Below are 14146 nucleotides of genomic sequence, written 5' to 3'. Positions count from 1 at the left end.
AGAAAAACAAAACAAAAACAAAATTAAATGACGTAGATTATAGAGAAATAACCAGATATTTTTAAGAAACAAAAAAGCCGAGTCTTTTCATAGTAACCAATAAGCGGATGACTCACCTGCGTTTTGGTGAGGATGTTGAAAACCGTCTGGCAAAACTTGATGATCAGAAACTCCTCTTTGGTCGAAATGATATGGCACAATTTGTACAAGAGTTTGCTGCCTTCCTGGAACGAAAGCAAATAAAAAGGTCACAGATGTACACAAAAGGCTTATGATCAAGATTATATTATATATATTTATATTGCCCTCGACAATCCTTCATGAAAAACACCCGTCTAGCTGAATCCACTATGAAAAATTTCCCCCACTCTTTATCTATGCCTAAATCAAAATGTGGATTCCATGAACAAAGCTTCTTTTTTAGAACTGCATGCCTGTGGAACTCTGTTCCGTCTGCCTGCTTCCCACCTGACTACAACTTGGATGTCTTCAAGTCCAACGTTAACAAATTCCTAATGAACCGCCCTCTTAAGTAAACACTTCATCAAATCTCCACACTAACGTAATGTACTTGCAATAACCCTTATCCCTGAGTGGCTTCCGGGCCTTGATAAAAACTGTGTAAAAAAAAAAAAGAAAAAAAAAGAAAGAAAAGGTGCTGAAATTATGGCTCGGTTGCGGATTTGCAGACGAGTAAATGAAGGCAGAAAGTGTTGGCTATTATAATTCAAACACAAAAAATAATCTAAGGTTTTTAACTGAATTTTTTCAGTATTTTTTGCTTATTAAATTGTTTACTGAAACTATGATGCTTGTGTAGATTGGTGATGCTTTAGACAAATGTATTTCAGGTATCATGTTTTTTATATAAAAAAAATACCAACTAAATATATAAAAATATAAGAAACGAATGGAGTTACTTCCCCTTGATTGTATGAATTCTATTGGGCCATCAGAGAAATTTTTTTTCTTTGTACTCGTATAAATTATTGGGTGCTTGTGATGTTTTAGACAAATGTATTTCAGGTAAAACCATTATTACGTACTTACATATCATCTATAAATATAAAAGCGAAAATGTATGTATGTGTGTTCGCTTTATCTGTGTCTACAAAAGGCTTCTTTCAGAGAAGCGGTCGGTCGGTTCACAACTTTTTAAAACTTTTTATATCACATACAAATCGTAATATCTCACAGTTAACAACAAAGCTCGCCTGTCTATTTAATTTGCTCGATTTCGGGAAGATAAATATTCAATATTTGTCGCTCGCTGCATGTGGGTTAGTTTTTTTCCTATAACATCTTCGGGGGGAAAAAAAGCGTTCAGCAGTAAATACTATCCCGCAGTCAAACCTGACCTCATTAACTCATTAAAACGGGCTCCTGCTAAATCCAAGTAATTAAATAAATTCAAACGTGTTTCTGCTAGCATCTCGCGGCGGGGCAATGATTAACGTCACACTTTTTTTTTTTTCACACTTTAATTTACAACTTAATAGAATATATATATATATATATATTTAATTTGGCTGGATATTAGCCTTTTTCCGATTATCTATATATATAAAAGCGAAAATGTATGTGTGTATGTATGTATGTATGTATGTACGCTTTTCCTCGATGTCCACAAAAGGCTTCTTTCAGAGAAGCGCTCGCTCGGTTCACAACTTCTTAAAACTTTTTATATCATCTATAAATTGTAATATCTCACACTTAATCACGGAGCTCGCTTGTCTATTTAATTTTATTGACTTTCAAACGTTAATTATTCCGCATTTCCCGCATTGGCACGCGTTACATTCGGTTTTCGGTATAAAAAAAGCGAAACTCGACTCTAATCACAGGCCCAGAGCCAGTGAACATTTGGTCAATTTCGACTGTCATATCAGATGGTAGCTTTCATTTCGAGAGGAGGGAGCGGGTTTTTAAAAACAAACAAACCGATTTATTCACCTCATCCAAAACTGTCCCGCACAAAATCGTAACTGCTGAATACCTATCGCCGTCACGTCAATCAAAAACGCGCACCTGTTTTTTTTCACACTTTACTATTTTCCAACTGCGCGTCATAAAGGCTTTTTTTTTCACGGACACCTGTTTTTTTTTTCACACACACCTACAAACACCCGGGCAACGCCGGGTACCCCTCGCTAGTCTATAAATATAAAAGCGAAAATGTGTGTATGTTTGTGTGTCCGCTAAAAACTTCGACAGACACGACGGAAATTCACAAACTTGGTATCATATTAAAGCTCTATTCTTCGCTCCAAAAATATCGAAAAATTGGCCAAAAACGTTCATTTTTTTTCACCCCAAAATCTACAATTTTCGACAGGGGGGGATTCAACAAAAACGGTCCTTTCGTGACGACGACCGGTTCTACGCATGTGTCAGATGACGTCACGATCTGATTTACTTTAAATAGTTGAAAAACTGACTAAATTTCATGTACGTCGCGTTAGCTCAGTTGGTTAGTTATCTACTCGTTTTGGGTTCGAATCGTGGTGTGAGATGTCTTTTTTTTTTCTTTTTTTTTCGATTTTTTAAATTTAAATATTGAACCAGTATTATTTAAGCCATTTTTCACATAACGTTTGTTTTTCTGTTTTTTTTTTTTACTTCGCTTATCCACCCCTGACCACACACCCAAAAACACCCGGGTACCCACCAATTTTTTAAATTTTAATATCAAAACAGGCTTATTTAAGCCATTTTTCATGTGTTCATTTTTCTGTTTTCTTTTTTGTTTTTTTGATTTTTACATTTAACATCGTTCGTTTGCCTTACGTTAGTTTTTTTTGTGTTTTTTTTTCGATGCCTTGATTACCCCCCCCCCCGCGCTTAAGTTTTAACGTTTTCTTTTTTTACTTCGCTTATAACAAACAAACCTGTTCATTGACCTCATTTGTTGAATAGCTATTGCTTACATCGTCGTCGTAACGCTCGACGACTTCCGTGCGAGCACCTGTCAATTTGGTTCTTACTTAAATAAATTCAAACATCTTTCAGTAACTCATTCTGGCTGGCCGATTTTATTTTCAAACTTCGCCTCAGGGCTTCGGGTTCGATCCTACCAACTTTTACCCCCCCCCCTCCAGTTTCTTTTTTATTTAATAGCACACACACCTCCAAACACCCGGGCAATGCCGGGTACTCCCGCTAGTCTATATATATATAAAAGTGAAAATGTGTGTATGTATGTATGTGTGTTTTTGTGTCCGCTAAAAACTTTCGACAGACACGACGAAAATTCACAAACTCGGTATCATATTGAAGCTTCATCCTTCGCTCGAAAAATATCGAAACATTGGCCAAAAACTTTCATTTTTTTCACCCCGAAATCGAAAATTTTCGACAGGGGGGGGGGTGTCAACAAAAACGGTCCTCTCGTAACGACCGGTTCTTCGGCATTAAAAATTCATAACAAAATACAATACAGTATATAACACACATGTATATAATCAAATAACATTATGAAGAACACAGTAAGGCGGGTCAAATACCATCACCAAGGGCCGGAAAAACATTATATTCCACATCATAACCTGAACAAACCATATGCCGGGGTTCTATTGTGCTCGTATAAATTCCATCTGGGTTCCTCCAGTCTTTGACCGACTATGGATACCCATGAAAGTTTTGTGGCAATCTCCAACCCTACCTCTCCTGAGACGACATTGTTGAATACCAGTGGCAAGTGAAGTACAGGACAACTTGAAAGAAATGCCGAGATAAGCGGAGAGCACATACAGCGCCTAGAATTCCCAAATGGTCACCCATTTGGTACTAGCCAGGCTCAACGGTTTTTTTTTTTTTTTACAAGGAGGTCACCACTTATCAAGGCCCAGAAGCCACTCAGGGATAAGGGTTATTGCATGTTCAGTATGTTGTACGTTAGTGTTGAGATTTCATAAAGTGTCTACTTAAGGGGGCGGTTCATCAGGAATTTGTTTACGTTGGATTTGAAGACATCCAAGTTGTAGTCAGATGGGAAACAGGCAGACGGAACAGAGTTCCACTGGCGTGCTGTTCTAAGAAAGAAGCTGTGTTCATGGAATCTACGTTTTGATTTAGGCACGTTGCTTAACTTTGGTGATCTGACGAGAACCAGTGGGTCGACGCGATTATGGCGTATATAAATTCCAAATATCATGTAAAACGACCCAGTAGATGATCTGCTAGAAATTTTTTAGATAAAAAAAATGAATCACAATTATGTGCAAGATCTTGCGTTTAAAAATGGCGGTATATATTTCAGTCAAAATTATCAATTTCAGTCACCTCCCCTGGATCAAGGCTGCCAACCCCTCGTATTTCATCCTGTATTGAAAACATGCTATGTAACATACAAATATCTGCACGTGATGTTGCCAAGCTAAGCAAAAACCCTGATTCCAGGAAATCAACTGGCCCTGAAGGCATTCCAATTATAGTGCTCAAAAAGCTGCAACCAGAACTAGCTCCCATACTTACAAAGCTGTTTAAATAGCAATACACATGAAAAAATTTAAATGGCTTAGGTTTAGGCACAGATAAAGAGTGGGGGAAATATTATGAGAAATTTTATCGAAGAAAAACTTCCCACCATCTTGCTTTTTGAATGATACACTGCTAGCGACACCTATTGGGAATATGAGATCGGCAAGGGGGCAGACAATCGACTTTCCAACATTATAGAAAAAAAAACTTGGAAAATTAAAACATTTATGAGTTTTTGAGAATGTTGAAAACGAAAATAATGTTTAAAATTCCAGCAAACGAGTAGTTTCCAAGATATGAAGAATTTTACGTAAATTGAGCACCCACACGTGTAAAACTTGAATTTAAGCCACTGAAATACACATTTGCCGAATTTCTGCTGGAGGAGCGTCAACGTGTGGGTGTTCAATTTACTTCATATCTTGGAAACTACTCGTTTGCTGGAATTTTAAACATTATTTTCGTTTTCAACATCCTCAAAAACTTATAAATGTCTTAATTTTCCAAGTTTTTTTTCTATAGTGTGGAAAGTTGATTGTCTGCCCCCTTGCCGATCTCATATTCCCAATAGGTGTCGCTAGCAGTGTATCATTCAAAAAGCAAGATGGTGGGAAGTTTTTCTTCGATAAAATTTCTCATATTTGATTTTCTTAAATAAAATAAAAACTACTTGATCGATTTACGTGATTTTTGGAATATGACATTTTCATGCAGTGACAAGTACGTACATTATAAAGATTTTTTTCAGATTTTTATAGTAAAAAAGATTACTAGTGGCCCATTTATAGACTTGCACCAAAGATTCTGTACAGAAACACGGTACGAATGTTTAGAAATCAGTGGGGGTCGTTACAAAATCTTACCGAAAATGCTGTTTTATGATGTTCACATTTTTATCACTTCATTTGCTTAAAACTCTAAAAATATATAATGTATGTTATTATTTATTAATTTGTTTGAAAGTATATTCATTTCTGAACAAAACAGTGGTATTTTGAAGACTTAAAGTGCTTTGGTTTTTAAAATATGACTATTTTAGCAGAAACCCCTTGAAATCTGTGATTATCCAAAGTGTTTTAACAGCCATGTGTATCGCTATTTAAACGTTGTCTTAAGGAGAATTGCTTCCCAACACCTTGGAAAACCTCATCAGTATACCCTGTATTTAAGAATTCAGGTGATTGGGCATCTCCCTCTCAGTACAGACCAATAAGTCTCCTGTGCGTCATGAGTAAGTTGCTGGAATCTGTGTTAAATAGAGAAGTAATAAACCATCTCAGCAAAAATAACCTTCTTAGTGACACGCAATATGGTTTCCGTTCTGCTAGATCTACAGCAGATGTGCTTACGGTTATATCTCATATGATTAGTGAATATCTTGACGGAGGCTTCCTTTTTAGGGCAATTGCTCTTGACATATCAAAGGCCTTTGATAGGGTATGGCATAAAGGTTTACTTCACAAAATCTCCAGCTATGGTATAGCTGGAAGTGTCTTCGCAATTATTAAATCATTTCTCTCCGATAGGTTCATAAGAGTAGTAGTTGATGAGCAGAAATCAGAAGCTCACAGTATTAATGCTGGAAATCCCTCAGGGGTCCATCCTGGGTCTAACTCTTTTCCTGATCTACATTAATGATCTTCCAAATCACATCCTTAGATCATTCGTAGATATTTATGCTGATGACACCACTAGCTATGGCAGCACATCAAAGGCCATAAAACGACCAAGTTCTCTCTGATTCTTTCTCCTCTGATCTTGAGCACATAAAGAAGTGATCTTTACATTATAAATGCTCTGATCCCCATCTGGCATCAATTGAAATGAATGGCTCTTGTCTTAGGGAGGCTTCATGTTTTGACAAGCTTCTGGGCTTGACCTTTTCTCCTGATTGGAAATGGAACACATACATCAAATTCGTTGCTAAGGTCGCTGCAAAAAATAGTGGGATCTTTCTATCGATCCAGTAGATATCTCACTGCTGATGCAATTCTCTAACTAGGTACCTCCAAGGATGGAGTATTGTTGCCACATTTGGGTAGTTGCTAGAAATTATTCAGGATTCAAAATAGACTTTGCAGCCTCATAGAGGATGCCCCTTCTTTTCCCTGCAACCACTTTCTCACAGAAGAGATGTTGCGAGCCTGTGTCTGCTTTATCATTATTTTCATGGCAAGTGCTCGTCTGAGCTCCAATCTATGGTCCCCCCTTGCCAAACTTTCACGATAACCACTTGTCTAGCTGAAAAAACTATCAATAATTCCCCCCACTCTTTATCTGTGCCTAAACCTAAACGTAGATTCCATGAACAAAGATTCTTTCTTAGAACTGCACGCCCGTGGAACTCTGTTCTGTTTACCTGCTTTCCAGCTGACTACAATTTGATCGTTTTCAAGTCCAATGTAAACAAGTTCTTGATGAGCCGTTTCCCTTAATTAATCCAATTTACCAAGTTTACACTTTTAACGATTACTATGATATTGTCCTTTTGACCACTGTACACCCTTTAACCCTTATCCTCGAGTGGCCTCTGGGCTTTGATAAGTGGTGATTCCTATGTTAAAAAAAAAACTGTATAATTTGAGAAATTTTATTTTTATTCTTGACTAGCGAGGGGTACTCGGCGTTGCCCGGGTGTTTTTCAGGGTATGTGAAAAAAAAACAGGTGCCCGTGAAAAAAAAACGAAGCCTTCACGACGCGCAATTGGAAAATAGTAAAGTGTTAAAAAAACAAACAGGTGCGCGTTTTTGCTTGACGTGACGGCGATAGGTATTCAGCAGTTACGATTTTGTGCGGGACAGTTTTGAATGAGGTGAATAAATCGGTTTGTTTGTTTTTAAAAACCCGCTCCCTGTTTATTAGGAGGAGCGAAATGAAAGCTACAGTCTGATATGACGAAGTCGACATTGAACAAACGTTACTTAGCTCTCTTGAGACAACTGGCTTTTAGCCTGTGATTAGAGTCGAGTTTCGCTTTTTTTTATACCGAAAACCGAATGTAACGCGTGCCGATGCGGGAAATGTGGAATAATTAACGTTTGAAAGTCAATAAAATTAAATAGACAGGCGAGCTCCGTGGATAACTCTGAGATATTACAATTTATAGATGATCTAAAAAGTTTTAAGAAGTTGTGAACCGAGCAAGCGCTTCTTTGAAAAAATCCTTGAAAATTTTATATCTATATCATTAATTGCTAGATGAAAGATAATGTTTTTAAATTGCAACAAAATGTACATTACGTAAAATAACTCCAAGGTAATTTTTTGATTCAATTTAAATTAAATTGTTATACCTTACTCTGTAAAATTTATAAAAGTTCACTTTGAAGATAAATAAATTTCAAATTAAATCTTGTACCTTTATTTTTAAAGCCTATAGTAAAAACATTTTGTTAACAATTTCCATGCCTTCGATGAAATGCTTTTCTAACTTGTATCCTATCCTTTTAAGATTATATTTTAAAACTCTCGTTCTCTCTATTTCAGTTTGTATCTCTCCTCACACCACAACTCATTTTTTCAAACCCCTCTTTGTATTATTACAGGTCTGAATATTCTGTTTCAGTTTGTAATTCTCCTCACACCACAACTCACTTTTGCAACCCCCTCTGTATTATTACAGGTCTGAATATTCTCTGTTTCAGTTTGTATTTCTCCTCACACCACAACTCATTTTTTGCAACTCCTCTTTGTCATACAGGTCTGAATAATGAGAAAATCTGAATTTTTTTCAACAAAAACTTTAAAATATCTTTTTTAGATTAAATTTTTTTAAACTTCTTTCGGAATAGAAAATCTTAAAAATTTAATAAGGAACATATTTCATATAGGTTTCAGTAACGAATATTCAGTACATAACGAGAAAAATAGAGATGAAAATTTCAGAAGGATTGTATAACTAGTTACGCTCAATAGTAGTCCTCGCCAGCGAAAGTCTTTGTTATTGTTATTCTATTATTATCATTATTTAAAACATTTTGTGTCCTGCTCTTTCACAAGAGGACTAATAAAAAAAAAATAGATTACAAAGGTGCTATCAGCTAAAACTGGAACCAAGACTTATGAAGATTATTGGTGTACCATCAGCTATAATCGAAACCAAAACAAAAACTTGTGAGAAATTCTTGGTAAAATATTCATAAAAAAAAAAATGATGACTTAAGTGCAACCAGCCATAATCGAAACCGAAACCAAAACTTATGAAGAATTCTTGGTAAAATTATTTATTACAAGAAATGAAGTTTTTTTTTTTTTTTTTTTTTTACATAGGCATCACCACTTATCAAGGCCCAGAGGCCACTCGAGGACAAGGGTTAAAGAGTAGACAGTAGAAATTGGACAATATAGTAACCGTTAGTAATGGAGATTCGGTAAATTTGTTAACTGATATGGAACGGCTGATAAGTACATAACAAAAGACCCAGATATAAACGTGACACAGAAAATAGCACACACGCTATCGTATTAATAGATTCACATCTGCAAAAGATCTAGCTAATTTGCATATTCTCTTAAACATTCATTAGTTTTTTTCAGTTTTCTTACGGGATGATCATCTTTAGTTAACTATTACGGGTAATTATATTCATGCAGATATTCTACATTATTTATACTTGCGTAATATTTGCTTAAAAAGGTTGCACACAAAACTCTTTCTATATATATTTATGTAAGCGTAAATATTATTGTTTAAAAATGTTGCCGACCAAATTCCTCTGTCAGATTTTGGTTTATAGACATGAAACTTAATATATAGGGTATTCGAAGCCATGCAAAATTTTATATTTGGGTAGCCGGAGAAAATCAGTGCAAAAGTGTGGGAATTAAAAAAAGGTGAATGTCAAACGACAGCATTATAAATATGCATGCCTAACGTAATAGCTATTGGTTCATGTTTTAATTTTAAGTTTTGCAGCAAACAGTTCTTCATAGCACAGTCATTAGTGTTAAAGGAAAAAGTAAATCGTAAGCTGAATGTTTTGGTTTCTATTTTCGGTGGTGACACATGAGTCATTTTTTTTTTTTTTTTAACTTTTTAAATCATTACTCCTATGTATTTTTTTTGTGTGTATTGATTATTTATATTAAAAACTCTATTTTCTCTTTATTTTAAAACATACAACTTTGTTATATATGGGTCGTGGAATTGTATTCACTAGCAAAAGATCTAGCTAATTTGCATATTCTTTTAAACATTCATTTTAATTAATTCCCTATTAGTTTTTTTCGGTTTTCTTATGGGATGATCATCTTTAGTTAACTATTACGTGTAATTATATTCATGCAGATATTCTACATGATTTATACTTGCATAATATTTGCATAAAAAGTTTACAGGACAAACAATATTGTTTCCATATATATATTTATGTATATGTATATATTTTTGTTTAATCTATCTATATATCTATAAAATCTTTAAAAGTGAACATGTCTGTGCGTCTGTGTACATTTCCCTGCACAATAACTCTGTCAATTTTTAGTCTACAGACTCGGAATTTGATATACAGGGTACTGAGATTTGGGAAAATCTATGTGATCAGGTTTCGGCCAGAAATTTGGCTGTTAAAGGGTCAAAGTTCAATGATTTGACCTTTGAGAACTCTACCAAGCTCCAACAATTTTGGGTCTAAACACTTGAAACTTTAGATATATGGACATGGATCTAACTTATAACCTGATGCTAATATATATATATATATATATATATATATATAATACATCAATTCCATAGTAACTATCTACATAGCCATATATAACACCCAGAAAAAGAAATAACTGTTGCAATAATTCACTGTTTTAAATTTGAACCCGTAGATGGAAGCTAATCAAACTCCGAAAAGTGATAATATATAAATAACAAAATCAAAAATTGAACATGATTATATATATATATATATATATATATAATTGTTTTCCAATTGTAATTATATTCATGCAGATATTCTACATGATTTATTCTTGCGTAATATTTGTGTAAAAGGTTGCTATAAAACACAAAACTCTTTCTATATATATTTATGTATACGTATATATTTTTGTTTAAAAAATTTTGCCTACCGAACTCCTCTGCCAGTTTTTTTGGTCTACAGACATGAAACTTAATATATAGGGTATTCGAACCCATGTGGAACTTTATATATTTTTTTTATTACATTTTCACCCCAAACAAGGCACATTGCCACTTTGGTGTAGGGGGCTACTGTCAGGGGCAGCAACTACTGGGGTACTATGTAGGGATTTGGGAAGCAAGATGTCTGTTCACGTTGCACTTGAACTTCTGCACGTCAGTACAGTCAGGGAAGCAGGGACCTGGAATGGAATTCCAAAGTGTGGTGTCATCAGCATATATACCCATCTCAGAGGCAATTTTGTCAGGGAGGTCATATCAATATCAGGAACAGTAGAGGTCCAAGGATAGACCCCTGGGGCACTCCCGCATTTATATCATATTGTTTAGATGTACGACCGTCAAGGACAACCTGGATTTTTCTCTTATCTAAGAAGGATTTAATTATGTTAAGTATTCTACCAGTGATACCGTATGATCTAATTTTCCTGAGGAGACCCTCATGCCATACCCTGTCAAAAGCCTTAGATATATCTAGAGCTACCGCTCTGCCCTCCCCCGCTTTGTCCAGTGAATGGTATTTACGTTCAGAGATTACAGTTAGGATGTCTGTTGTGGAACGGGCTTGTCTAAATCCATATTGTTTGTCAGTCAGAAGTTTAGCATCTGTAAGGTGATGGACTAGAGCATGGTTAATTAATGTCTCAAATATTTTGGCAAAAAGTGGGAGGAGGCTAATGGGGCGATAATTTAATGGGTCAGTTCTTTCGCCAGAATTCTTAAATACTGGTACCACAGAAGCAGTTTTCCAACAGCCCGGAAAGCAAGATTCATTAAGGCATTTGTTGTAGAGTTTGGAGAGAACTGGAGCTACTTCGGCTGAGCACTTTTTTAATAGCACAGCTGGGATGAGATGATATTTATGTATACATATATATTTTTGTTTAAAAAATTTTGCCTACCGAACTCCTCTCCCAGGTTTTTGGTCTACAGACATGAAACTTAATATATAGGGTATTTGAACCCATGTGGAACTTTATATTTGGATTTTAGCCCGAGAAAATCAGTGCAAAAGTGTGAAAATTTAAAAAAATGGAATTTGCCAAGTGAAGATCGAACGACGGCATTACGAATATGCATGCGTAACGTAATAGCTATTGATTCATGTTTTAATTTTTAGCCATGCAACAAACAGGTCTTTATAGCATTACCGGCAGAGGACAAAATAAATCGTAAGCTAAACGTTTAGGTTTCGATTCTCGGTGGTGGCGCACAAGTCTTTTTTTTTTGGTACTCATGCAGAGTGATCCGTGCTGAAATAATAACGTTATTATTTAAAAAGCCATTCTTAACATGGGGAGGGGAGTGTGTTTTGTACCTATTCTGTACAATTTACAATTTAATAAAAAAAAAACATATAAAACTTTAATTAAACGTGGAAATACGATTTAAAAAATAGCGCGGATCACTCTCTGCATTAGCACCTTTATCATTTTTTTAAACTTTTTCGATCATTACTATATATTGGGTCCAACATAATAGAATAATAAATAGAAAAATCAAAAATGTCATATTTAAGCGTATTTTACGATCGGGCAATGCCGGGTGGCCTGCTAGTATAGGTTTACAAAATAAAATAATAATAATAATAATAATAATAATAAGGTAAAACTTGCGGAGAATGCGCTGTTTTACGGTTGTTGTAAAAAATGGAGAGGAAATTTAAATTTCGTTCCATTATAATATTTTTTTTTTAATAGTGCCCCCAAAAAACGAAAGTAATTGAAGAATAACATTCAACAATCGTCCTTTTTTTATATTAAAAAAAAAAAAAACGACCGATTTTTTTATAAAAATTAAAATTTTATTAACAAAAACAAAATCATAATAGTATTTTGAAACGAAAGTAAGTTTGGTATACATTTTTGGTATTTTTTTTTTTTTACATAAGTCCAACCAACTCACCGTTCACATTTGAAATGTCGACTTTTATAGGTTTTCGGGGTTTGTTACTGTACACAAAAAAACAAAAAAAAAAAACAAATATAGAACAAATAAATGTTACCAAAGGCAAGATAAGTTACTTTTCTACCTAACTGGATAAGTTTTTAGTGTTTTTATTTAATGTAAAATGTTTATTCAGCTCGAAAAACATACAGTGTTTATTGAAAAATTCAAAATGGCGGCCGACTCTCTCTCTCTGTCGGAGACGGTAAGTTTGGGAAAAGGAGTTATAAATAAAAAAAACTGTCAAAATACTGATAAAAACCCACCGAATATATGTCAGCAGCCAACATATATTGAGTGAGTTTCTAACAGTATTTTGTCTGGTTTTTTATTTATAACTCATTTTCCCAAACTTACCACCTCAAAGAGAGAGTCGGCTGCCATTTTAAATAAAAGTAACTTATCTTGCCTTTGATAATATTTTTTTTGTTATATATTTGTTTTTTGACAACTTTTTCGAATCTATGTGTACAGTAAAACAACCCCAGTTTTCGAATAAACACCCCCAACCTCTCCATGTGAAGAACGGCTTTCGGAATAGACACCCCCAACTTTCCCATGTTAAAAACGGCTTTCTGAAGAGACACCCCCAACCTCCCCGTGTTAAGAACGGCTTTCGGAAGACACCGCCAACCTCCCCGTGTTAAGAACGGCTTTCTGAAGAGACACCCCCCAATCTACCCATGTTAAGAACGGTTTTCGGAATAGAAACCCCAACCGCCCCATGTTAAGAACGGCTTTCTGAAGAGACACCCCCGACCTCCCCATGTTAAGAACGGCTTTCAGAATAGACACCCCCAACCTCCTTATGTTAAGAACGGCTTCCGCAGCCAATACACACCCCCAACCTTATCAGCATACCCGAAAATCTATAAAAATTGACATGTCGAATGTGAACGATGAGTTTGTTTTCTTTGTTTTTGTTTTTTTAACGTAATGTAAAAATTCACCGAATTTAAAACGAAAGTAATTTTTAACTTCCGTTCCATTTTTACAACAACCGTAAAACAGCGCATTCTCCGCAAGTTTTACCTTTTTCTTATAATATTTTATATAATTCACCCACTGGGTGGAAACCTGTATTGTTCACCTGTGTTTGTATGATTGCATCGCTACAATAATCCAAAGAAAGCGAGTTTAATTCGTCCAGCAAATGGTTAATGGTGCCGCTCGTATCTGCCAGTCCCTTGCCTTGTAGAGGACAGTCGATGATTCGGTCGTAACTGTACAGAAATTTCGTTCTTTCCGCCATAACAGAGACATCTTCGGCGGCGGCGTGGTGATTTTCGCTGATGGCAGCCGCCATTTTTGTTGACGAATCAAAATCAAACAAAAATGGCGACTTGGGCATTTCCGCTTCCGGTTTTTTTTTTTTTTTTTCACATTAAGAAACCAGGAATTTTTCGGTTTTTTTTTTTTTTTTCATTAATTAAAATCTTGAATATCATTATATCATTAAATAAAATCTGATTTCTAAATTGATTTTTGAAAACTGTTTCGATCCCATTATCGATGATTTCTAAAAGAATCAATTCTGTTGCTGCGTTCAGAAAAGTTGTTGTGACTCGTATCCATGGAGACTGGTGTAT

At 35.2% G+C, this 14146-nt stretch overlaps 1 protein-coding gene across 1 annotated transcript in view; it reads right to left on the bottom strand.

Annotated features, from left to right (window-relative positions):
• Positions 1-14146, bottom strand: part of LOC145270750 (HEAT repeat-containing protein 6-like) — a 138828-nt gene extending 124682 nt beyond the window's left edge. The window contains exons 1-2 of the mRNA XM_080126350.1: positions 13648-14146; positions 117-224 (exon numbers count right to left, since the gene is read on the bottom strand). Of these exons, the coding sequence (XP_079982476.1) occupies positions 117-224; positions 13648-13908 (369 nt within the window). The 5' untranslated portion in view covers positions 13909-14146. The remainder of the gene's footprint in view (positions 1-116; positions 225-13647) is intronic.

The sequence above is a fragment of the Euprymna scolopes genome, chromosome 46, assembly GCF_053919585.1.
Source record: "Euprymna scolopes isolate OS-2025 chromosome 46, ASM5391958v1, whole genome shotgun sequence".
NCBI classification, from domain to species: Eukaryota; Metazoa; Mollusca; class Cephalopoda; order Sepiida; family Sepiolidae; genus Euprymna; species Euprymna scolopes.
This window is presented reverse-complemented; position numbering and strand designations above follow the sequence as displayed.